Source organism: Asterias rubens, chromosome 17, assembly GCF_902459465.1.
Source record: "Asterias rubens chromosome 17, eAstRub1.3, whole genome shotgun sequence".
Classification (NCBI taxonomy): domain Eukaryota; kingdom Metazoa; phylum Echinodermata; class Asteroidea; order Forcipulatida; family Asteriidae; genus Asterias; species Asterias rubens.
This window is the reverse complement of record NC_047078.1, coordinates 2,612,350-2,639,393: the sequence shown is the minus strand read 5'-3', so window position 1 is coordinate 2,639,393 and position 27,044 is coordinate 2,612,350. Positions and strand designations below refer to the sequence as shown.

The following is a 27,044-nucleotide window of genomic DNA, read 5'->3' as shown; positions in this document are numbered from 1 at the left end:
CGAAGGAACGCCTGCTAAGGGAGAGCCTGTCAAGGGAAAGTTGCGTTCGGTTCTCACCTCAAAAGGAGCAGCAATGACCAAACAGACAAGGCGTTCAAGAATCCCTTTAAAATCAACTGAAGCAAAATCAACCAAAGGAACGCCGAGTTCCGTCACTGCGAACCCCTCATTGAAAAAAGGAACGGCCGCTAAACGAACACCGCGTTCAGGGGCTTACAACATATCAAACGAAGAAACATCGGCCAAACGAACGATGCGTTCCATGTCCCAGGAGACACCACCACGAACGCTGCGTTCCGTGTCACAAGATCCACCCGCATCTAACGGTGCACTACCATCTAAACGAACGCAGACGCGTTCTAGGTCCTCCGACAAGGCAACGTCATCATCGAAAGAAGCAAAACAAACGGCACAGCGTTCGGTGACCTTTGACCTGCAGCCCATCATACCAGAAGAGACAGTGGCGACTGAGGTGTCTGTGTTTGCACTAATTTGAAGATGGAAAAAATGCACCGATTGTTTCTTTGCACCACTGTAGACTATTTTTCCATTTTTGTTTTTAAGTTTACACCCGTTGTTTTTATGTACATGTGTAAGGCTCCTTTAAGTGGTCAGTTAAACTATAAATTGAACCTCGCTAATGTCCCGTGTTTAAAGGCAGTGGACACTATTGGTAATTACTCAAAATAAATATTAGCATAAAACCATACTTGGTAACGAGCTACGGAGAGCTGTTGGTAGTATAAAACATTGTGAGAAACGGCTCCCTCTGAAGGAACGTAGTTTTCGAGAAAGAAGTAATTTTCTACGAATTTGATTTCGAGCCCTCAGATTTAGAATTTGAGGTCTCGAAATCAATCATCTGAAAGCACACAACTTCGTGTGACAAGGGTGATTTTTTTCTTTCATTATTATATCGCAAGTTCAACGACCGATTGAGCTCAAATTTTCACAGGTTTGTTATTTTATGCATATGTTGAGATACACTGTGAAGGCTAGTCTTTGACAATTACCAATCGTGTCCAGTGTCTTGAATGGGCTAACAAGTTTGTCACATGATCTTGTCACGTGGCTTAACCCAATCTATACCCAAACTGTCTTAAAGGCAGTGTATACTTTTGGTAATAACTCGAAAGGTTAATGATTATGCAAACCTACTTGGTAATGAACACCGAAGGGTCGTTGATGATAAAACATTGTGAGAAACGACTTTCTCTGAAGTAACGTTATAGAGAAAGAGGTAATTGCTCGCTAAAATATTTGAATCTCTCTGAAAGCACAACAATTTTGTGCAACGAAGGTTTTTTTCTTTCTTTCATAATTTTCTTGCAACTTCGATGACCAATTGAGCCCAAATTTTCACCGGTTTGTTATTTCATGCATATGTGAGGATACACCAAGTGAGAATACCGGCCTTTGACGTTTACCAAACGTGCACAGTGCCTTCAAATCGCACAAGTAAAAATATATTAAAAAAATTATTATTTACCGGCTTGTGTCTGCGACGGAAATTACACACCCTACGCATTCAAAACCTACGTAGATTCAACCGATGTATATACATTTAATAAAAATAAAGTGAGTTGATTAAGATAAAGTTAGTTTTACAATTTTTTTAAATTGTCTTGTTTAAAATGTCAGTACTACATTTTTTCTTAATAATGTCTTTGTATATTTTCTCTGCACGGAACCTTTTTCATGCTCTTAGGTCATCATCGGTCTTGCTTGGCACTTTTAAGGATTTATTCACTCTTTCTGTTTCTACTTTTGTATTAGTCTTGGTGCAAAACGTTGTTGTTCAACTATGCACACATACGTAGGCCCTACTCAACAAGTACGTCTTGCACCTAGACTACCTTTGTATTTACATCGTGTGTCGGTTGTGTTTAACCAGGCTAAAAGTGGTTTTCAACATTCTGATCATCAATTCTGGAATTATCAGCATTCCCGTCTGGAATTTGTTTTCTTCGTATTTTTTTGGGTTCATCTAGGAACATGCCACAGTTTGGTAACTCCGTTTACTCAACTCGCAAAACAGCCGCATAAACACAAATTAAACAAATGATTTTTCAACTTGATTTAATCTCCCCCAAGTATAAACAAGTTATAATTAAGTGTTAAAAGTATTGATATGTAAGTATAGGATTTGAAACTTTGCATTTTGAAAATACAATCTAGTAGGGTTTGAAAAAATCACCATGTACAAGAGTGGGATTTTAAACTTTGCATGATGGAGATACAATCATGGTTAAAATCAATAAGTATACACCTTAATACAATAAACATAAGCTAAGAATGTACAAAAAGAATATGTATAAAAGCTGTTCCAAATATTTCTGAAAGCATATCAGATTTAAACTTGAATCTCTTGCTGTCATATCTATTTTTGTGTATACATATTTAAGAACTATAAACTTTCACCGTTTAATTAGTGTGATCTTAAACAAAAATGTGGTTATGGACAGCTATGTATACCAGTTCTTATCTGAATCTGTAAAACGTTTATCAGACTGTGGACGTAACTGTTCCGTATTAATCATAAAGGCAGTTGCTCCGTTTTTTCGGCAATTATTATCTCGAAAACTCTACCACCTTTTGAAAGTTTTACAGAGTAGCGTCAGTGTATCTTATATAAATTTATAGAATTAAACAACCGAACGGTTTAAAAAAGGTACACGAACAGAACAATGTTTGCAAATTGCGAGTATGCTGCCACCTAGCGTCCACAAAAGTATCCGTTTAGGCTTCTGCGGTACCCTGATTATCAATGATGCACACTAGCTTCGATTATTTATCGATAGCTACTAATTTTGTTCAGGATCAAGTCTTAATCGCAAAAGCAGACAATTTTATACAGTTTATGTACGTAACAAAAACAAACGAGTATGGCAAGCAATAACAAAGGGAATACTATTTTAATCTTTTTATCAAAAATTCCTATATAAAAATGAATACAAAGTTTTTGGCAGGACAGCTAAGTCATTGAAAGTGTATTACTCCGTAGAAAAAATATGGAATTCCCATAACTATTATTCATAATGTATTTAACTGTAACATTTACAAATAATATAAGCCTATGTAGTTTTAGTATCAGGGAGCTTTGGCGTTGAAAATGACCATGGCAAAATGTCATAAGGCTGCTTAGCAAGTTTCTATGCTAAGCCAAACATTGTTGGGACACCTTTAACCGAAATGCCACTTTCTAATTGCAAAAACAGAGGAAATGACGATCACACTAAATTTGTGAACAGTGTTTTCAGTTTTATATGGCACTGTTTTGAAAAGAAAAAGCGAAAATCCCGATCAGCCGAAAAGTTGCATACCTGTTTGAAGGCAGTGGACACTATTGGTAGTTACTCAAAATAACTATTAGCATAAAACCTCACTTGGTAACAAGTAATGGGGAGAGGTTGACAAGTTAAAACATTGTAAGAAACGGCTTCCTCTAAAGTGACGTAGCTTTCAAGAAAGAAGCAATCTTCCACACATTTGATTTCGAGACCTCAGTTTTAGAATTTGAGGTCTCGAAATCAAGCATCTAAACGCACACAACTTCGTGTGACAAGGGCGTTTTTTTTTTCATTATTATCTCGCAACTTCGACGACCGATTGAGCTCAAATTTTCACAGTTTTTTTATGCACATGTAGAAATACAGAAGACTGGTCTTTGACAATGACCAATAGTGTCCAGTTTCTTTAACTATATTATTTAATTTATTCTTTGGTCAAAGCTACTTCAAAGTCTGCTGATTCTGAATCATATAATTAGGGCATGTGAGGAAAAGGAAACATTTTGAATGCATTTTATTAAGCCATTCCTATAAACTTTGTCATCATAAAAATTAAGTATTTTCATCTTCATTTTTGGTAGTTCTACAAGACTTTTCTCAGATGCAAGTACAGGCATGGCAAGTGCAAAGACTTTTAAAGATCTATGTACTTTTTGCAGGACAAAACACAATGTCTATAGATTTACACTACATGGTTTAAAGATGATAGTAGAAAGCTCCCTGGAAATATTACTTGGTGAGATGCTGCAGTTTTTGAGAAACGAGTAAAACAATGTCATGAAAACAATTTTCGTCTCAGTGATCATGAGACGAAAATTATTTTAGCATGTAAAAACGTATTTTCATGACATTGTTTTACTCATTTAAAAAAAAAATACAGCACCTCAGCAACTAATATTTTAAGGTAAGCTTTCTACTATCATTATCTTCAAACGGTGTAAGTTTAATGTACATCTGTGGACATTGTGTTTTGTGTTACAAAGAAGTACCCAAATCCTTTAAAAGACATTTCACCATGTTATCTACATGTAGGTGCATTTTCAAAGAACTGCTTGAGCACAAAACGTAGCTAAGCCTACTAGGATACGGTTACCAGACAATATCATGTCATATCATATTTTTCATGAAATATTTTTGTTGTTTGAATATCAAGTGCCTGATGTATTTTTTTTTTTTTTTACTTTTGTTTGGTTTATAAATACCGTTAGTTACACAATGATGTAATGTTAATTTAATTAACTAAAAAACAATTGTGATTAGTAAAACTAAACAATTGAGTTCAACTTTATGGTGAGATCGGAACCGGTTCTGAACCGGAGATTTTGTTCACAAAGCACTGAGATTCATTTTAAAGGAACATTACATAATTGGTTTTTGCTAACAAAACAGTTGCAGGCAGTTTAAGCACTTTATGAAACAAACCATTAAATAAACCTACAAACCCGTAGAAGATTGAGATCGGTCGGCCATCTGGCTCACTAGCAAAAAGTGACAAAATCGATTACACATTTTGCATGACATCGATTAACAAATAAATTGAAGAAAACGCTCGTGAGGAAGAAAACGCTGGGAAATGGGAAATGAAGGGTTTTCTCCCCCACATCAAATATATGATATTGCAGACTGTAATATTTCAAGGGATGTTTTATGCTATAACCATCATCAGACCTTGTAAGTTTGATGTATTCTGTGATCTTCACTATTGGCTTTTTATACCAATTATCTGTAATGTTCCTTTAACTTCATGGTGAGGCATTTGATTTTACCATGTTTGTGTAAAGGTTTGTGTATGTGAAACGAAATGAATCTGAATTTAAGTTTCGAACCAAATCATTTTCCTATCATTTTTAACTTAAGTTTTCCTATTGTTCTTTCAATGCATGCATTTTAAAACGTTATTTAGAAATTTTCATCTTCTTTTGTAACAAAATAATATTGTCAACATTTTGTAGAAAATCATGCAGCATTTAAACAGATGGCCCTCTACCATTCTGTAATGTTCTTTGTCATTTTTCGAAGGAAGTTTCTTGAAGCTGTTAAAGTACATGCTAAGCAGATTACATGTACTACAGTGTACCAGTTACCAGCAAATGTGCATTAAATGGCATTTTGGCTGGTAACCATTTCTATTAAGAGAAAAAGTTCCATATTATGCTTAGCACCTTCAAGATCTGTTGGAAATATTATACAGATATACATGTACAAACAAATTATAAAGACAACATGGAATGTTATATTTCTTATTTATCAAAGGGTTTAATAAGAATTGAAACTGTTTTAAAAACGGAAGCTTGAATTTTGTTTAGTTTTTGTTCGCTTTTTATGATCTGATTAAGAAATAAACCTTTTCTTCTGATTTTAAAGTTAAATGTCGTCACTTTCTTTTGAATGGTGCGTATTGGTCAAGCATCTGAGGCAATAGTGAACATTTTATGCACTCGCAATCTACAGCACCGGACTCAAATTCTAGGCCCAATTTCATGGCTCTCCTTCATCGTAAAGTCGGCGCTTCTGAGCACGGAATTCCCCACTACATCAAGTATACTTCACAGGTAAGCAGGGAATTTATGCTTGTGGGCATGCTTACTCTATGTTACATGTACTAGGCATTCTTTGCTAACACAGCCCTAAAAAAATGTGCTTAAGCCTTAGCATATTTCACAGGTTAGCAGAAAAATTGGGCGGCTATATTATGTTGCGTGTTTACCGTGGATTTGCATTGTGAGGTCATTTATTTTTGTGTGGTAAGCACCGGAAGGTTAGCATGCCTTTGCGTCTGCTTAAGGTTAGCAGCGCTAAGAAATCGAAATTGCTAAGTAAGCACAAAATTGGCTGCTTAGTAGTGCTAGTGCTATGAAATTGGGCCCAGTTGGCGACAACACACAACAATCTACACAGTAGAAAGCTTCTAATTTCTTGGCAAACATCAGGCATGGGCCTGATTTCAAAAAGCACCGAGATGCATCTTAAAGGAACATTACATAAATGGTTTTTGCTAACAAAACAGTTGCTGCCAGTGTAAGAACTTTACGTAATCCACCATTTAATAAACTGACAGACCTTAAGAAGTTCGAGATCGATCGGGCATCTGGGTCACGAGAAAATAGTGAAAAACTGATTACACATTTTGCATATGACATTGATTGAAAAACGAAAAGAATAAAACGCTCACAGCAATAAACTCCAACCTGGAAACTTGTTATATTTATTTCTCATTAAATATGACACTTCAGACAGAAATATTTCAAGGGATGTTTTCTTCTATCATCATCATAAGACTGTGTAAGTTTTTAGAAATCTGTGAACGAGTTTTTTCTTACCAATTCTGTAATGTTCCTTTTAGATGAGTTTTCAGTATCACCATAGTGATTTGTATTGTGACATCACGTTTTACTTAGCAGTTACGACTGATTGGCAGTTAAGATCAATTTTAACATTGAAATCAAGCCCTTGTGAAATCACATGGAGAGCTGGGCTTAAGAGGGCATGGCCTTCTTTGCCCCGCTCTTGACCTTTGTGCCTCTTCAAGGTTCCCGTACATTTTCAAATGGAAGCTCCCTTGGGTGACTTCTAGTTTCTTACAAGATTTCAGCTGCTTGGATGAGATTACAGTAGATGACTCAGTACTGTCTTGCCTTCTTGGCCGCTGTTTTCCTAATGCTGGGCGGCATGCTAAACATATCCTCACCATCCTAAACAGTCAAACAAATAAACGTTGTTATACATATTATTTTTAAAGGATTGGGGTACTTTTTGTAACACAAAACACAATGTCCAAAGGTTTACGTTACTTACAAACTCACACAGTTTGAGGATAATGCTGGTAGAAAGCTTCCCTTAAAATATTACTAGGCGAGGTGCTGTAGTTTTTGATAATTGAGTAAAAAAAAACACAAGAATAATTTTCGTCTCATTAATTTCTCAAAAACTATAACACCTTGCCAAGTAGTATTTTCAGGTAAGCTTTCTACTATCATTATCTTCAAACAGAGTAAGTTTAATGTAAACCAGTTGACATTGTGTTTTGTGTTACAAAAAGTACCCAAGTCCTTTAAAGGAACACGTTGCCCTGGATCGGACGAGTTGGTCTATAAAAAAGCGTTTGTAACCGTTTGTTATAAAATACATATGGTTAGAAGGGTGTTTTAAAAGTAGAATACAATGATCCACACAAATATGCCTCGAAATTGCTTCGTTTTCCGTTTTCTTTGGGAGTCAAAAATTTGACTCCCATAAATGGCCGACCGTGTTAGTCGCCGAAATAAAAGAAAAACCGTGCAATTTTGAGGCATGTTTGTGTGGATCATAGTATTCTACTTTTGCAACATCTTTCTACACATATGCATTTTATAACAAACAATTACAAACGCTTTTCAAAGACCAACTCGACCGATCAAAGGCAATGTGTTCCTTTAAAGGTATAGGGTCATAGATCAGTAAATTCTCAACAAATTAACTAACACAACATTTTACATAAGTCTTATAAATTTTTTTTTTAACAGTGAAGGATATGTACTTACGTCAGAAACAACAGCACTTGCCTTGGCATTCCTGCAGTAATAATAAAAATAAAATAAAAACGAGAAAAAAAAACCGAATGTAAACGACTGTAAAGATTAGTTTTATTCAATACAAAGAGTATGTACATACTTTCAGTCTCTTAACTTGTACCAAGCAAACTGCTTACCTTTGGGTTGAGCGGGAAGACAAACTTTCTTCATCAGAATCATCACTCTGAAAAAAAATGTCATCTGTTTAATGACTACGTGTTATGAGCTAGAGAATCAAAATACTATGGAAACCCAAAACAATAATCAATAAAAATACTCCTTTCTACGACAATTGGCGTAGACAACCCCATAACCAAAATGCAAAATGCAAAATGGAAAACCAAAATGCATTTCACCGTACAACTATATTTTACATGTGACAAGAAAACATAAATAAAAAAAATATAAAAAAAATTGGACTCTGATAAGATCTGTTAGGTGATTTTATGTACAGTAACAAATCCATACTAATATGGTAACTGATATTGAAGATTGGTATGTCTGATACATGTCTGTTATTTTGGTTTGTCTTACTGAATCCTACAAACTAAGATTGAAGAGGATTTTGGAAATGCTAATAGGTTTATCTTTTAGGAAGTTAAACTTAGAAAATGTACACCTACCCATGGGCTTTGGCTCTTCTTTTTCTTTGCTGAAAGGATACAAAAAAGAAACACAATGATTTGTTAATCAAAAATGATGATTTTGACAAAATGTATTCAGAAACATAGGCCTACGTGTATATCTGTGATAACTGCCGTTTAGAACAATAAAGAAACAATATTAACCTTAGAAATATAGATACAACTAATACTTAATTAACCTTATGTCATATTTTAATGATTGCAATATCTTATGCTGACCTGATTCTAAAGATAGACTACAGCCTCATCAAGTAATAAACCACAAGGGAAACTGACTGGGTAAGTTTACAAACATTTTGGGGTTTGAACAAAGAAAATTTTATGATGACCTTAAGTGATAAATAACAATAACTAAAAATTGTAAGGATCATATCTTAAGTTCCCCTATAAAAAAAGGAAGGAAAAACCTGTGGATTCAAACAAGCAAGCATAGACATAATACGACAAATGATTTAGTAAAATACACGTAGTAGCTGAAAATCATATTTATGACATAAGAAAGATAGGCAATTATCAATATTATATTAATAAAAATGCAAAGTATTTTATACAGTACAGTGCAATACGCAGGAGCACAACACTGAAAATACCGAAATGAAATATATAAAGCAATTTGTTACAAAATGAAAACAAAATTAGTATGACACAGCAATACAAATAACCAGTGCATCAATTGTACAAAAATAGCATTAAGAAAAGTACAGGTTTTTTTTAGAGGGGGGGATGAACTACCAAGATAGGAAAATCCAAAGGGTGGGGTACAAAAAAAACATCCAAATGCAAGACTCCGGTCTGGGGCAGGATTGGAACGGGGGTCCACAGAGGTGAAAGGCTGGGAGAGGAAACCACTGAGCCACTCTGACTGCCAACCTTAATTTAATTCAGAAATGCAGTGTATTGAGTGATGCAAGTCCTTAGGGTACAGATTAAACACGAACGGATACAAATTTAGCTTACCTTCAGCAAAACTATTCGTAACCAATTTCTCCTTGGAGAGAAAATGCTTTAAGGTCCCGCCGCTTGACACTTGACCTTTGGCAGTTGACCCTTTGGTAGTTGACCCTCGACCTCTTGCAGTTGACCCTCGACCTCGTCCGCGACCTCTCCCTCTACCTCGCCCCCTGGTTGTTGAGGTGTTGGAAGATTCACTCTCGTCGGAGTCTGCCCTGCTCTGGTCGTCGTCGCTGAAACCTGTCGAGTCACCACGCTGTTGCCGCTTCTCCTTGGCTTTATCCATTACCTTAGAATAAAACAAAAAAATTACAATTTTGTTTTAATACTTGCTAGTTTTGCATCGCGATAAAGAATAGAAGTTGTTTTTACCCTTACACCAAGTAGTATACTCAGTATTGATCACAGCAAATACAATTTTTTAATATTAATATTATACAAATCTAAAAAAAGTTTCTTACCCCTCGTATTTCTTTTGCTTCATCAGCGTCTGACATCTTCTTCCTCTCATCCTTAAAATGCTTCAACTGAAAAAAAAAAAAAAAAAAGGAAAAAAAAAAAAAAAATCTTTGTCAGGTGAGGTTTGTGGTAGCACTACGTGTCAAATCTCTACTGGTTCAGAGAAGAATACGAGGTTGCCAACTTAAAGGGAAGGTACACGTTTGGTCTTTGAGAAAGACTCTGCTAGGGTCAAAATGTCTGGCCATTAACTATTTTTTGCAGGTATCTCAGAAGCAGTCAAGTGAAAATACATGAATAGAGAGAGAGAGAGGCAGGAAGCTCACAGAAAAAAAGCAGTTTATACTAAAACTATTCATGTTAAAGCCATTGGACCCTTTTGGTACAGAAAAACAAATTAAAGTTCACAGATTTACAAATAACTTAGAGGGTTTTTTTTAACAGTAAAACAATATCAATTCTCGATAGCGAGAATTACAGATTTATTTTAAACACATGTCATGACACGGCGAAACGCGCGGATACAAGGGTGGGTTTTCCCGTTATTTTCTCCCGACTCCGATGACCGATTGAGCCTAAATTTCCACAGGTTTGTTATTTTATATAGAAGTTGTGATACACGAAGTGTAGGCCTTGGAAAATACTGTACCGAAAGGGTCCAATGGCTTTAAAGACACTGGACACTATTGGTAATTGTCAAAGACCAGTCTTCTCACTTGGTGAATTTCAACATGCATAACAAAAAAAACCTGTGAGAATTTGAGCTCAATTGGTCGTCAAAGTTGCGAGATAATGACGAAAGAAAAAACACACTTGTCACGCGAAGTTGTGTGCTTTCAGATGCTTGATTTCAAGACCACAAACTCTAAATCTAAGGTCTCAAAATCAAATTCGTGGAAAATTACTTCTTTCTTGAAAACTACGTTTCTCACAATGTTTATACTATCAACAGCTCTCCAATACTCATTACCAAGTAAGGTTTTATGCTAATAATTATTATGAGTAATAACCAATAGTGTCCACTACTTTTAACAGCAGATCATAAAAGGTTCAAAACAAGAATGTTGTTTACAAATTAAACCATTCATTAACTAGCTCATCACTCGTCAATCAAGGCTCAAGACACTTTCACTAAGAAGCTCACCAGGACGAGCATCGGATAAGATTAGACAAAAAGGAATATAATATTAGGCTCTAGCGTCCAGTTGTTCTTGTGTTTTGTTTGTCCTTTGTCCTTGTCTGCCTGTCTGGTGTTTTTTAAGTCGTTATTAAAAAAATTGTGTTTGCAAATGAAAAAAAAAATGAAAAAAAAAAAAAAAAAAAAAAAAAAATCACCTCTTCCAAAATAAAAGTGTCCGTTGTCTTGCGACTCTTCAGATGGCCCTGGGTCCTCTCCAGCTGGAACTTCACAAGCTCCAAGATGGCGTCCTTCTCCTCTTTATCCACAAACTCCTGGACGGCTTGGCCGAGACCTTTCTCCGACAGAAGACTGAGTTTCTTATGCTGCGGATCGGGACAAATGCTTAGTAAAAAAAGTCAACAGATCTGACAAGAATTGAGCTTTCAACTTCCAAAGGGATACCTGAAAAACTAAAAACGAGGAAATCAACTGGGCTCAATTTCTTGACTCTGCTAACTGCCAAACTCTGCGCTTATGATCACCGTTCTCCGCTTACTGTGCAAGTGCCAAATTTCTGCGCTGGCTGTGTAAGCAAAGATTGCTTTATAGTCACGTGGAGATTGCACACGCACAAAAAACATTCTCTGTTTACCTGTGAAACACGCCTGACATAAGCATGGATTTTCTTGCTTCCGTAAGCTTTTGATAAGCAGTACCATCAAATCAGGTCCAGATATGCTTAGAAGTTGCCCTGTTTTACAGACCATTCATATTTATTTAATAATTAACATACTATGCCTTCATGCCTATGAAGAAGGTCACGTTTGGTTCGAAAGCTAAGGCCATCTACCCTACTCATTATAATTACCATACTATAATATTGCTAGTTTGGGACAAAATTTTGCTCTAGTAAAAGTTCCTGAAAATTTGTTTCATCTCACCAATTGAATCAGAGAAAAGGCTGCAGGAATGAATGCCCCTTTCTCACTAGTCTTGGTTCAAGACTCTCCTGGATTTGTCACAAGAGGGCGCGCTATCACCCCCAAACGCGCTATCAACCACGAACCGCTATCACCCGAGAACCACTAACACAGGAGAGTCTTGGCACATTCGTTAAATCTCCCCCTCAAAATCGGGGAAAAACATAATGCGCGTGCGTAGGTTTCCCGCAGAGCCCGCCCCTTCATTTTGGGGGGAGATTTAACGAATGTGCCAAGACTCTCCTGTGATAGTGGTTCTCGGGTGATAGCGGTTTGTGGTTGATAGCGCTTTGGGGGTGATAGCGCGCCCTCTTGTGACAAATCCAGGAGAGTCTTGAACCAAGACTACTTTCTCACTTGAAAGCACACAGTTCTATGCCACAATAATGGTGTTGGAAAGGTGAAACAGACGGCTGCCAATCTACCAGAGAATAGGAGGGCTAGTGTGTTACTCACCTCATCAGCATCGGTGAAGTATTGTTTCACAAGATCCTCTACTCTTCCTGCATCCAGAGCGTCTGGCCTCAGATAATTGTCCATGTCCTCCTCACTGGGTTTTCTTTCTGTGAAAAAAAGAAAATGTTTGTCATTACTCCATTGTGGTTCATCATTTTCTTTTATATTTGGTTGAGTGTTTTTAATGGATGTATTTGTTTCCCCTTTAATTTTCTTCGTCCTATTTAAAAATGTTTTTTTTTTGTAGTTTATGTGTGCTTGGATCTAATGTTTTTTAAATGAATGTTTTACTGTGTAAATTTTAATCTTTTATCTTAAGTGCACTTCTGTAGATTGTTATTAGCTGGGATCCATGGGAGATCAGTGAGTTTTTCTTACTGAATGGATTTCCCAGAATAAACAAGAAATAAATAAATAAATTAATAAATAAATAAATAAATAAATAAATAAATAAATAAATAAATAAATAAAATGAAATTGTGTCCTTCCCTTGAACTTTCACTGCAACAACATCCTACACCCAAGTGCAGTCCTCTGTCAAACATCCAAATATCCCAAAGCATTATCCCAAAGCATAGTCAGTTTAATAGTGCAGTCTCCAGTCCAACACTTCAACTATTCAACTACCAAACAGATGGACTCTGATTAATGATGGTACTCCTGAACCCAAAGCGAAATCAGTTTACTGTTGTAGTCCTCAACCCAACGCTCAACCCAACTTATCTATCTTTGTGGTACCCGTTGCCAAAACATAGGATTCGAACTGCCTCTAGCTACCGGGCAATCTCATCGGTAGTCTAGTTGGTAAGACACTGCTCTAGAATTGCAAGGGTCATGGGTTCGAATCCCACCCAAGTAATATGCATGTGATATTTTTTCACAGGACTCGGGAAAGTACTGAGTACACAGTGCTAACACACATCGGTGTATGGGTAATATTAATATTCTTTATCACCGATGCCAATTTAACATCTTTTATATATCATTGCGGTACCCGCTGCCAAAACATAGAATTCAAACTGCCTCTAGCTACCGGGCAATCTCGGTCGTCTAAATGGTAAGACACTGCTCTAGAATTGCAAGGGTCGTGGGTTCGAATCCCACCCGAGTAACATGTCAGTAATATTTTTTCACAGGACTCGGGAAAGTACGGAGTATACAGTGCTAACACACATCGGTGTATGGGTAAAAACCAAAATTAATAAACACTCAAACTGTTGGACTATGGAGGTGTGCCTGATCTCACGCTAAGCATAATCATATTTGCTCTGGATTTTCCGCGATATCTCAAAAACGTGACCACCTTTTAAAAGAATCGATCGGTTCGAAAAACAAAATGTATACTTTGCCTGTTACTCACCCCTCTTTCCCGCTTGTAACTTCCGTTTGTGGAACAGTACAATGTCCTTTGTGTTGGCTAACCTGTTGACAAACTTCTGGCCGAAGCGGTTGATGTTGAAGGTTTCAAACCCACCACTGTAATCCACCTGAAATTAGGAAAGAAAGAAACACTGTAACGTACTGCCAAGGGGTTCTCAATTGCTTTGCAGCCAAACGCAGACAGAAAACAAACAAAATAACTCAAAAGCGGTTCGTCAACTTGATGGAAAATAATTCCAAGTGTACGAGGTTGCTCAATTTGGATAGGACACCCAATGCTTACCCTTAATCTGATGAGGGGTAGTTTGGGTTGTTTGGGGTGTCCCGACATTTCATCCTCAGCCTGCGAAATCAACGCCTCGACCTAAAACAGTCAACAAATAAAGAAACATTGTAACTACGGTTTACAGTAGGGAGAAATTCAAGCTGGCTGCACCGTGATAGAGGTCTATTTCGTAGAGCTGCTTAGCACAAAAATTTGCCAAGCATGAAACTTTTGCCTTGATAAAAACAAGATTACCAACCAAATTTCCATGTGATTGTCAAGATAAGCAAACAAAAGCTGAAAACCAGTAACAGGTAATTTGCAACAAATAGAAATTCAGTTGGTAACCCTGTTTTTATCAAGGAAGAAATTTTATGCTAAGCAAATTGTTGTGCTTAGCAGCTGTATAAAACAGGCATGAGAATGGGTGATGATAAAAAAACAGGAAAAAAATTCAGTTGATCGGAAATGTCAATATTCCATCATTTTTGTGTGTGAAGCGCGCAGCGCGAAGTCCCCTACGGCCGGGGTCCAGGGCCCGCTTAAGGGCCCTGGGAGCTCTGGGTATTTTAGAAGCTCTGTGGTGGTCTCTGATGCATTTCTGACACCTATTTTTCCAGGTAGAAGTGAGCTACTTTTGTGTGATTTTTCCATTTTTTTTTAATAAGGAATGTAAAGCTCAAACAATTCAAACAATTTTGGGTTCGCCTGCGATTTTGTAACAATTCCGGAAAAGAAAGGAAAACATTGTCTGACTAGAGAAGAGGGATTAGAGAAATCCAAATGTATACCCCCAAAAACCTACCCCCCGAATTTTATAGCAAATTCACATCGAACTCGGAGACCACAATTTTGAAAGGAAAAAAAAACGCAACTCCGGTTTAAACCGGAAGATTCTCATGCCTGATAAAATTGGAGCCTGGTCCTTCGTGGCAGACCTCAGAAATTCTTTACTTGGGGTGCATTCGATTAGCTTCCCGGGTCGACCCCAATCTACCCCCGGTACATTTGAATAGCTTTGACGTCACTCCAGGGGGCTCACCCGGGTCAGCCCCAAGTGCCCTGCTTGTGGAACGGGTTACTTGGGGCTGGCCCGAGGTGCATGACATCGCCACGAGAGGGTGAGTGATCATTTGAAAAACTCTAGTCAGGGGCTCAACCGAATGGGCACCACGGGGTCGACACGGGGGCGCTAATCGGACGCACCCCTGGATTCTAGGATCAGATCCTGGGTCTTTACCTTTTCGGCACAGAATGCCTCCACATGTTCTGTGGCCGAAGCGTGGTTAGGGTTCATGTCTGTATCCATTAGGGTGATGTCTCTCATGTAGAACGGACGAACCGTCTCGAGGCGTATCTTGGTACACTTCATCGCTTTGGCTCGGATTTGCAAAAGACAGACATGTCTGTAAGAAAGACAACAAGTTCATATTTATTCAATGTTAAATTTGCATCAGGGATAAATAATATTAATAAGGTTTTTACCCATACACCGATGTGTGTTAGCACTGTTTACTCTGTACTTTCGAACTGCCTCTAGCTACCGGGCAATCTCGGTAGTCTAGTTAGTAAGACACTGCTCTAGCATTGCAAGGGTCATGGGTTCGAATCCTGCCTCTAGCTACCGGGCAATCTCGGTAGTCTAGTTAGTAAGACACTGCTCTAGTATTGCAAGGGTCATGGGTTCGAATCCTGCCTCTAGCTACCGGGCAATCTCGGTAGTCTAGTTAGTAAGACACTGCTCTAGTATTGCAAGGGTCATGGGTTCGAATCCTGCCTCTAGCTACCGGGCAATCTCGGTAGTCTAGTTAGTAAGACACTGCTCTAGTATTGCAAGGGTCGTGGTTTTGAATCCCACTCGAGAAGTTCATAGTGTTGTTATATATTTCTGGTAAGGAAACCAAGATGGCCTTGAACTTGATCGCAGCTCACAAGTCTGAGGAAACCTATAGACGATGTGACCTCTGACAACACTTACAAACCATAACATGATTCGCGCGCATACCGCCGGGCAAAACCTTTGTGCTTTGGCAGCCAGCTAGACTATGACTACGTGTCTTTTTGCCCGACGAAACATGACGCGTACAGTGTTTTGTCAAAAGAGGGCAGTTTGAATGTAAACAAGGGTGCTTGCCAAACAAACCACAAAACACTCGGGTTAGCCCCTACTTTTTGCATGGAAGTTATTCTGGTTCTTTCAAGAGCACTACTAATCCTAGTACATTGGACCATGTCCAATCTGAAAAACAAGGCAATTTATTTATTTCTCATGGACACCAGTGTTGAGACTGAGACTCAAACTCATACTCTGCTAATCACAAACACCAAAGCTTGAGTCTGGTACTCTTCATACAGCGGCACGACACGCCAATTCCTGCTGCAAAATGTTCTTATTCATGTTGAGTTAGTTAAACCACAAAACCTTGCGAACACTCAAACTATACACTATTCAACCATCAGTGGGTGCTCTCTGGATTCTCGAAGCCAAGAACCAGTCAGTGTGGTGGGTGAAGTTTTCCCCGACATCGCCCGTTAATCTATGATATTAGGGAGGTTTTGCTGCACGTTATGCAAGCAAAAACGTGAACGTGAGAAAATTTTGTTGGAAAAATCTCATGTTCTTAGCATACGTGAAGTTACTACTTTTCACGTCAGGTACATATGTGCAGACGCCGTACGTGAGCAAAAAGCCCAAAGTGGTGACGTCACCTAGCAACGACACAATTTTCTGATGTTCACGTCCACGTTTTTGCTCGCCTAATGTGAAGCTAAGCCTCCCTAGTGATGTGCGCAGGACATAGCCGAGAATCCAAAGAGTTGTATTGAACAACAACATCTTGCACCAAAAATATGACACGCCACAAGTTGGACTTCAGTTTGGAATGAACCCTAGCAGTCAGTGCCCTGTATAAAAACATGTGTACAAATTATATTTACTTCTGAACTGCTTCTCCCTGGGAGAGTGATGTAGCGATGCTGCTCCCCGGCTGGGTGACAAAAAAATTTTGCCGATCGTTCCAGACGGGTTCCACCTTACACTCGTGTTCATGACCCCACAAGACGAGATCAAGGAAATCTGGAAGAAACTGCTCTGGAATGTAGTTTGTCTCTCCGTGCTTTGTCCTGAAACAAAGAAAATTTAGAGGAACATTACAGAATATGTTAGACAAACTTATCCCAGATCACAGATTTCCATAACACGGACTTATGATGATGTTAGTAGGAAACATCTCTTGAAATATTTCTGTCTGAAATTTCATATTTGATGAGAAATAAAGAAAGCTAATTTCCCGTTTGAAGTTTATCGCTCAGTCAGTGTGTTTTTTAATCGATGTCATGCGAAACGTTTAATCATTTTTTTCACTATTTTCTTGTGACCCAGATGGCCGATCGATCTCAAACTTCTACAGGTTTGTCAGTTTATGTATATGCTGGGTTACAATAAGTGCTCACACTGCTAGGAACTGTTTTGTCAGCAAAACCAATTTTGTAATTACATGATGTTGGGGTATTGAGAGGTACCAGATAGCAAAAGACTCACATCAGGGCCAAATTTCAAAAAGCTTGTAAGCACAAAAACTTGCTAAGCATGGAAAAGCGTTGCTTAAAAGAAGCAGATTACCAGCAAAAATTAGTTAACATTGTTGCAACTGGTGACCCACTCACCCAGAATCTTGCTAAGCAGTTTTTACTATGCTTAACAGCGTTATAAAATTTAGGCCTAGGCCTTGCGCTTCAAAGCTGCCCATCGGAGAAACTGTGCGCCCTTACTTGCCCCCAGAAAGTTTTAGTAGCCCTGGGGTTGATTTCACAACGACTCAGGACTAGTCCTAACTTAGGACTAGTCCTAGGAGATATTAAAAACGTATGGCTAGCGAGATAAGACTAGTCTTAACTCTTTATGAAATCTGCCCAAGATTTTAAATGTGTATTGGCAAGAGGTAAGGGGTACAGGAAGGGTTAGGGGAAGGGATGTGCCAAGGGGGTAGTACCTGTTCTGGTGTAGGGTCAAGAGACTAAACCATGGGGTACTCTCATCTTTGGGCTGGAAGAACCTGATCTTTCTATTGACAAAGATACGATGCATTCTCTCATCACGGACTGAGCCTAAAAACAAGACAGATAATGTATTCTTATCAATCAATTAGTAAATAAATCAATAAGTAGGTCAATTATTCAAAAAATCCAATATCTAGTTTTCAAAACCCTTCTTTATTTAAAGGAACACGTTGCCTTGGATCGGTCGAGTTGGTCTTTGAAAAGCAGTGGTAACCGTTTGTTATAAATTGCATCCGAGTAGAAAGATGTTGTAAAAGTAGAATACAATGATCCACACAAACATGCCTCGAAATCGCAGTTTTCCTTATACCTCGTCGGCTAACACGGTCGGCCATTTATGGAAGTCAAATATTTGGCTCCCATGAATGGCAGACCGTGTTAGTTCGCACAGTAAAAGGAAAACCACGCATTTTCGAGGCAAGTTTGTGTGGATCATTGTATTCTACTTTTAAAACATCTTTCCAACCATATGCATTTTATTTAAAAAAACGGTTAAAAACGTTTTTTAAAGACCAACTCGTCCGATCCAAGGCAACGTGTTCCTTTAATAGCCTGGTTGTTATTTATGTTTATTGTACCCACGGTACTGAGTGGCCTACAATCGGAGAAACAGCTTGACATTCCCTTCTTTCATCATTATCTTCCCATAGTCTGTCAATAGGTCAGGGTACAAAAGCCAAGGCTTCACCCAATCCTAAGTTTTGCCCTTCTGACTTGTTAATAATTTTGGCTACTGTTTACAACTGCCACTGTTAATATTTATGAAAAACCAATGATGTATTATATCATGTGAGGGCAATACCGAAATAAATGTTTATTGAATTGAATTGAATTGAATTGAATATCATCCCACTGTGGAAAAAAAGCCTCTGCCGAACTGTGCCAAGTATTTCTGTTTTGTGTTTGTCTAACTCTTTGCCAGGCTATTGATGCCACGTGGCTGAGTATCTCGTCTCTCCACAAGATCTGCCGCATTTGTTCTTATTTTTGGAAAGAGGTTCCCTTCTGTTGTAATTTTGCTTGATCTTTCTTCTTTTGTGCTCTTCTCCATGTTATCCCTTTTGCTGTTGCTAATGCATTTCTGACTGGAGGTTGGGTCTTTTAGTCACTTTACTCACCTATTCCATAAAGGGCCAGCCTCGTCGTTCCCTTCTGTATCAATAATGGAATCACATCTATTTTCTCCAGTGAGTTACACTTGCCGAAGTAGTTGACCAACCCGGACACGCTAAGTATGTCTAAGGCACACAGGTTACCCAGCTAAAATACAAAGGGAAACATTTTAGGCACATAAAAGGGGCAAGCTGTATAAATTACATAAAAAAAAAAATTAAAAAAAAATTTGTTCAGCATTTACATGAAATATTTTAGAGAAAAAAAAAAAGAATCTTAGAGTTGTCATCAATGATTTAGATGGACTTACTCCTGCTGGGTCGTCATGATTACCGTGGATAGAGAAAACAGGTGTGTCCACATTGATGTTTGGGTCCTCGTAGTTCACAACAGGAAACCTGGGGGAAGAGGAGCAAACATCATAAGAGATGAACAGAAGTAAGTTTTTCCATTTAGAAAAAAAAATACCTCAAGCTGGAAATTTTGCATTTTTTTTTTCAATTTTGGTAGAGCGCTGGTGTGGCAGGAGATTCAGTGTAAAAACTTCTTCTGATAGTGCCCTCTTTCACATCAGTCTCCTCAAGCCCAAGTTAATTGAGATTTCCCTGGGACACCGGCACGCTTGTCTGGAGGTCGTTGTTTCAAATCCTGTTCAAATAAATTTGTCTTTGTTCGAACCTAAAGGCAGTGGACACTATTGGTAATTACTCAAAATAGTTATTAGCATAAAACCTTACTTGATATCGAGTAATAGAGAGCTGTTGATAGTATAAAACATTATGAGAAACGGCTCCCTCTGAAGTACCGTAGTTTTTTTGAGAAAGAAGTAATTTTCCACGAATTTGATTTCGAGACCCTCATGAATTTGAGGTCTCAAAATCAAACCTCTAAACGCACACAACTTCGTGTGACAATTGTTATTTTTCTTTCATTATTATCTTGGAAGGTCGACTACCGATTGAGCTCAAATTTTCACAGGTTTGTTATTTATGCATATGTTGAGATACACCAAGTGAGGAGACTGGTCTTTGACAATTACCAATAGTGTCCACTGTCTTTAACACATTGTAGTTAAAAATGTACCCAGTCAGTTTGCCTTCTTGTTTATAACTTGACTTTTAATAAAAAAGCTTCAGCCCCTTATGGTGATACCCTGGCTGCCGTCTCCAAGGTTTGGAGGTGATCACTGGCTACATGGCAGTAACAGGTTGTAAGGCTTGTGAGAGATTGACATTAAAGGGAGCTCAGTTGGTAGAGTGCCAAGCTGTTAATCTTGAGGTCGGTGGTTAAAATCCCGTTCCAGTTACTTTTTTGTTTTCAACCCCAAACCCTGAAATAATTTCGCTAAATGTTTATTACCATTACCATTTTACAACTAGCAAGCTTTCGAATCTAGACATTACACAATTCCTGCTTGGGTTTATGACACTACCTTAATGGGTTGTCCTGACAATTTATTTTTTATTATTACTGGTTTATTCTAAAAAACATCTGTTTGTAGCAGTCCAAAGACTAAATTACAATACAGATTTAGATTTTTTATTTAAAGGCAGTGGACACTATTGGTCATCGTCAAAGACTAGCCTTCACAGTTGGTGAATCTCAACATATACATATGCATAAAATAACAAGCCTGTGAAAATTTGAGCTCAATCGGTCATCTAACTTGCGAGATAATAATGAAAGAAAAAAAAACCCTTGTCCCACGAAGTTGTGTGTGTTTATATGGTTGATTTCGAGACCTCAAGTTCTAAATCTGAGGTCTCGAAATCAAATCCGTGGAAAATTACTTCTTTCTCGAAAACTATGGCACTTCAGAGGGAGCCGTTTCGCACAATGTTTTATACCATCAACCTCACCCCATCACTCGTCACCAAGAACGGTTTTATGCTAATAATTATTTTGAGTGATTTCCAATAGTGTCCACTGCCTTTAAAAATTAAAAAAGCACAGGAGAATATTTATACACAGGAAACACTAAAAAAGCGAAAGGGAAAAGAGACGTTATGAGAACTACAATTATATAAAATGAAGACATTTTGACTTACAAGTCCAACAGCGCAATTACCGCCAAAACAGGATGAACAAAAAATGGAAACAAATGCTCTTGGAGGAAAATGGGCGCAATCAGGTAGGGGCTGAAAACCCAATCCACATGCAAGGCTCAGGTCCGAGGTGAGATTCAAACCAGGCTCAACAGAGGTGAAAGGCAGGGAAAGAGATCACTGAGCCAACCTGATTCCAACAATTTAATAACAAAATAACTTACGGACTGGCGGCAAAATTCAGACTCTGATCGCTCAGAAACTGTATTCCAACTGGACGATCTCCCATACAGTATTTACGAATCAACGCCATGCAGCCATGCAGGGACTTCCTGGATGGTTTATTCTCGTGGAAGAGGTCACCACCGAGCAAGATCATGTCGACCTGCAAAGGTCAAGGGTCAAATTAGAGGTGATGAGTAAACCTTTAAAAATATATTATTTTTGTTAGTTACTGTCTGCTGTTGTAGTAGTTTAACCGGTTTAAAGCAATGGCACAAAATCGATTAACAGTATTGTCCAAAGGCCAACACTTTGTGTATCACAACTACGCTTCGTGTATCACAACTTATATATAAAATAACAGACCTGTGAAAATTTAGGCTCAATCGGTCATCAGAGTCGGGAGAAAATACCGGGAAAACCTACCCTTGTTTCCGCACATTTCACCATGTCATGACACGTGTTTAAAATAAATCCGTTATTCTCGATGTCGAGAATTGATAATTGTTTTAACGTTTTCTCAAAAAGCAAAGCATTTCATGGAATGATATTTCAAGAGAAGTCTTTTACCATTACCTTCTGTCAACCCTGTAAGTTATTTGTAAATCTGTGAACTTTTAATTTTTGTTCTGCAGAAAGTGTCCAATGGCTTTAACAAGGTGTTTTCATGGCAATATTTTGAAGTGGGAGTACAACCATGGACTGCAAAGTAATAAACAGAGGGCAAATTTCTCAGGTCTGTTCAACAACTTTCTGCTCAGCAAAAATGAGCAGGATAACCGTTACAGGAGACATGAAATTTTTAATGGTAACCTTATTCTGGTTAGAAAAATATTATGCTGTGCTTAGCAATTTTTCTAATTGATCTATTTAGGCAACATAGGGCTAGAATAGCCGAGTGATTATTATTAGTATTTGGTTTGCAGTACCACCATGTGTGTATCTACTTGCCAGGTAGAGTTTGTTCTTAGAGAACTGTCTTGCTTTATATTTGGTTTGCGGTAACACCATGTGCGTATCTACTTGCCAGGTAGAGTTTGTTCTTAGAGAACTGTCTTGCTTTATATTTGGTTTGCGGTAACACCATGTGTGTATCTACTTGCCAGGTAGAGTTTGTTCTTGGAGAACTGTCTTGCTTTATATTTGGTTTGCGGTAACACCATGTGTGTATCTACTTGCCAGGTAGAGTTTGTTCTTAGAGAACTGTCTTGCTTTATATTTGGTTTGCGGTAACACCATGTGTGTATCTACTTGCCAGGTAGAGTTTGTTCTTGGAGAACTGTCTTGCTTTATATTTGGTTTGCAGTAACACCATGTGTGTATCTACTTGCCAGGTAGAGTTTGTTCTTAGAGAACTGTCTTGCTTTATATTTGGTTTGCAGTACCACCATGTGCGTATCTACTTGCCAGGTAGAGTTTGTTCTTAGAGAACTGTCTTGCTTTATATTTGGTTTGCAGTACCACCATGTGCGTATCTACTTGCCAGGTAGAGTTTGTTCTTGGAGAACTGTCTTGCTTTATATTTGGTTTGCGGTAACACCATGTGTGTATCTACTTGCCAGGTAGAGTTTGTTCTTAGAGAACTGTCTTGCATTTATTCTACTACCGCGGAGTAGATGTTCGGGGGGTTGGGAGACTTCTCAGTTCTGAAAAGAACTGTCCTGCTTTTTTAACTATTACCCGGGCGGATGGTAGAGAAAATAGGCTGGGACTACTAATTTAGCTTATATGATAGTGATGAACTGTACTACCGCGGAGTCAGTTCTTAAATATTGGTCTCAACGTTTCGACTAGCTTGCTCTAGTCATCGTCATATCCTATTATTATTTATTTGACCACTACAAACAAACCAAAGTTACAAGAGCACACGAATGAGCGTTAACGGAAAAACAGTATTACAAAAAGCAAGTAATAAGAAAGATAAATACAAAGTTGATAGATGTCCGGCACATTAATCTGGAGGTCATTGGTTTGTACCCCGCTCTGGTAATTTTTTTTATCAACCCCAAATCATTAAGATTTATTACTCAGGATGTACCTTTTGTTTCTGGGCGTGTTGAAGGATCTCTTCAAAAGTGTTGAGGGAATCGCTGTGTCTGACTCCATCCTTTTCAGCATATCCGATATGACAATCCGTTGCTATGACAATGGTAAACAATAATGGTGAATTAATGGGGCTGAAACAGGGTTACCTCATTAACAGGGACTGTAAGGATGTAGGTTTAGGTAACATCCACTGGGAGCCTATTTGGTCGAGCAGAATGCACTACCTTCCCAACTTTTTATGATGCATGGTTAAGTCACTAGCTCAAGGGCACAAGTGTCACGACCAGAGCCCAATTTGATAGAGCTGCTAAGCACGAAAATTTGCTTTGCATGAAATTTCTTCCTTGATAAAACAGGATGACCAACCGAATTTCCAGTTGTTGCATATTGCTAGTAACTGGTATTCAGCAGTTGTTTGCTTATCCTGAAAAACACATGAACATTTGGTTGGTAATCTTGTTTTTATCAAGGCAAAAATTTTACACTAAGCAAATTTTTGTGCTTAGCAGCTCTATGAAATTGGGCCCAGGTATTGAACCCACACTCTGCTGCTGACAACACCAGGGGCCAATTTCATAGAGCTGCTTAAGCAAAAAATTTGCTTAAGCACGAAAATAGCTTGCTTATTTTTACACATGTTACTGGCCAAAATTTCATGACATATACATTGCTTGTGACTGGTATTTAACTATTGTTCACTTAGCATAATAATTGAGTGAAGTCTTGGCCGGTAATCTGATTTTACTAAGAAAGGATTTTTTTGCTTAAGCAAAATTTTGTGCTTAAGCAGCTCTATGAAATTGGGCCCTGATCTTGGGTTATACAGCTCAGTCATGACACACCACTATATTTTCCTACATACGCCTAATAAGTTTAGTCCTTACCAATGAGAATTTTGATTGTGTTCTCCTTATCTTCATCGTCATTTCTGAAAAAAAATAAATGAAAACGATTTTAACTTAACCTTCAGAATACCCTATAACCCTCATCGCTATTGAGATGGGGGGTTTGTCTTGATGCTTCTGGCAGTGGCTGCTGAATGCATAGCAACACCCTTGAAACCCTAATTTTAATTTTGCAATTTTAGGGCACTTCCATTGGAAAATCTAATTAAAAGTCTGACTTTTTATAATTTTTTTTATTTTTATGGGGGAACAGACTAAGGACGAGCAGCTGAGCAGGGACAACAGAGGGGTCATGACCTCTGTGTTATTCCAGGTAAGACAATAAATTATATATCACTAGATATTTTGTCTCTTACCATCATCCTCAAGAAAACGCTACGATTGTGAAAATAGCAGACCTTCAAGTTCAATAAATCGTTTGGAATGTGTTGCCGTCTTGAAAACGTACCTTGGTGGTGAATCATTTCCTTGGTCTGAAAATGAGTACGACATCTTTGAGTTTCTGTTGTCTCACGGATCTTTATAACATAAAATGGTCTGTAGCTTCAGTTGACATTCAATACCTTGCAGTGTCCTGTCTGTCTATCTATAAAACAAATCGGTGCACAAGTGAAACATTGGTGAGGAGGTGAACTAAATGTGGCTGACCTTCTGATGACTGCCACTAAACATAAAAATAAATAAAAAATAAACTGGTCACAAGCATGACTCGTGAAGTAGATGTTAAAAAAAGAAGTGAAAAAAAGAGTACATACAGCGCCCCACTTTCTGTCTGGGCAGTGGGTCTTTATTTTAATACCATGCGAGTGTATCTCAGATCAGATTCAGAGTAGAGCAGGTAGAGTAGTTAGTGGAGAGCCGCCCAGGCTGGAGCCGACTCCATTGCTTCAGAAAAAAATATAATTCTTAATTGTTTGACTGAGACACAGCACAACTTTCCCCTTCTCTCCAATCCAAGTCCAAGTCACTGACACAGTGACACTGTCCATCATGGTCCATCCAACCAGGGCCCAATTTCATAGAGCTGCTAAGCACAAAAATTTGCTTAGCATGAAATTTCTTCCTTGATAAAAACAGAAATTTTCATGTGATTTTCAAGATAAGCAAACAAAAGCTGAATACCAGTAACAAGCATTATGTAACAAATGGAAATTTGGCTGGTAATCCTGTTTTTATCAGGGAAGAAAAGTCATACTTAGCAAATTTTTGTGCTTAGCAGCTCTATGAAATTAGGCCCTGGGCAAGGCAGTGTCGTCTGCAGTTCCAGTGTCAAGCATGACAAGATTCTTGTCACGCATGAATCCAGGAATGATGAACTGACATTACTGTCAATGTCATCAGGTCATTGTCATGGCAAGACTGTTGAGGAAAGTTAGGACAAAATTTAAATAAGTTGAGCTGAGGGAGAGGGGAGGCCGTGGGCCGGCTTGCTTGGGTGCAGTGTCACTGCCACTCAGCTAACCAGGTCTGTCATCATCATTCAATTTCAACTAGCTCATTCAGCTAGCTCACTGTTGCCCATGTTGCCTGTGCTGTGTGTGTGGTCAGCATGGTCAGTGTCTGGATGGTGTATGTTATGCTGTCAGTGTCAGGAAAGACAGACACATGGCTTCTGACACCAGACTACCTTTATTCGGTCTACCTTTATTCGGGGGGCCCACTACTAATCCACTACTAGCCACCACGCGCCTGCACCATTGATATCCCGATAGTGGAGTTTGTGTGCAGTACCATACAGATACAGATAGACACGACAACGAGAACACTAACCATGCTTACTTTTGAGTTTGACAAGGCAATCAACACAAGCATGACATGTAGTTTAATATAGCATAATACTACCATGGAGTTGGAGGTAGTTACCTCCATGATACTACTTAGCAAGAGTGCCAAAACAGCTTGAACTTGTACTTTTAACAAAACGATTAAAAACGGTCAAAACATATCAACTTACCTGTCGTTACTGAGCATTTCATTGGCACCAACAGCTCCCGCTTGTCACATGAACACACTAGTTTCAAAGGTCATGACACCAACCTGTTTCTGGTGTAAGAAATTCCCCCATTCCCGCAACGTCCGTGTGAGTGCAATCGTGAACGGCGCGCCGGAGCACGCCCTCTGTTGTCGGAAGAATCCACAGCAAAACAGTAGACGTGTACTATGTCGTTTGCTTTGTACAAAATTAAAGATCTATTTATTCGGGTAATTTTTTGATCGTTATGACCCCGAAAGTTAACATGAATGTTGAAGCTTACTGGAGGTTTATTTAGCAGATGGCATTGTACGAAATAAATTCACCAAAATGATGAAGTGGTAGTTTACTCAAAAACCGAAACTAAATTGCCGCAATGTGTCATCATAATACCACGTCCGTTACCCTTGGACAAACAATGCTCTTTGTATTAATTTTGGGTTTTTTACCCATACACTGATGTGTGTTAGCACTGTATACTCAGTACTTTCCCGAATCCTGTGAACAAAATATTACAGGCATGTTACTCGGGTGGGATTCGAACCCACCACCCTTCCAATTCTAGAGCAGATACCAACTAGACTACC

At 38.4% G+C, this 27,044-nt stretch overlaps 1 protein-coding gene across 1 annotated transcript; it reads right to left on the bottom strand.

The window, feature by feature from the left end:
• Positions 1-7,973: 7,973 nt before the first annotated feature.
• Positions 7,974-26,510, bottom strand: LOC117301706 (double-strand break repair protein MRE11-like). The gene is made up of 18 exons (XM_033785731.1): positions 26,440-26,510; positions 24,934-25,071; positions 24,465-24,508; positions 23,573-23,673; positions 21,537-21,697; positions 19,578-19,665; positions 19,273-19,414; positions 18,088-18,202; positions 17,033-17,218; positions 15,336-15,501; positions 14,114-14,194; positions 13,811-13,937; positions 12,451-12,557; positions 11,230-11,397; positions 9,897-9,962; positions 9,442-9,724; positions 8,464-8,492; positions 7,974-8,024 (listed from the first exon to the last, which is right to left on the bottom strand). The coding sequence occupies exons 2-18, from the start codon at positions 24,975-24,977 to the stop codon at positions 7,974-7,976; spliced, it is 1,959 nt and encodes a 652-aa protein (XP_033641622.1). The 5' UTR covers positions 24,978-25,071; positions 26,440-26,510.
• Between the last annotated feature and the right edge of the window lie 534 nt (positions 26,511-27,044).

Coding starts and splice junctions, on each gene's coding strand:
- LOC117301706 (XM_033785731.1), bottom strand. CDS start 24,977: ATGTCGTACTCATTTTCAGACCAAGGAAATGATTCACCACCAAG. Junction 17,219..18,087: donor TTGACCCTACACCAGAACAG/GTACTACCCCCT, acceptor TCTTTGTTTCAG/GACAAAGCACGGAGAGACAA. Junction 13,938..14,113: donor TACCCCTCATCAGATTAAGG/GTAAGCATTGGG, acceptor TCCTAATTTCAG/GTGGATTACAGTGGTGGGTT.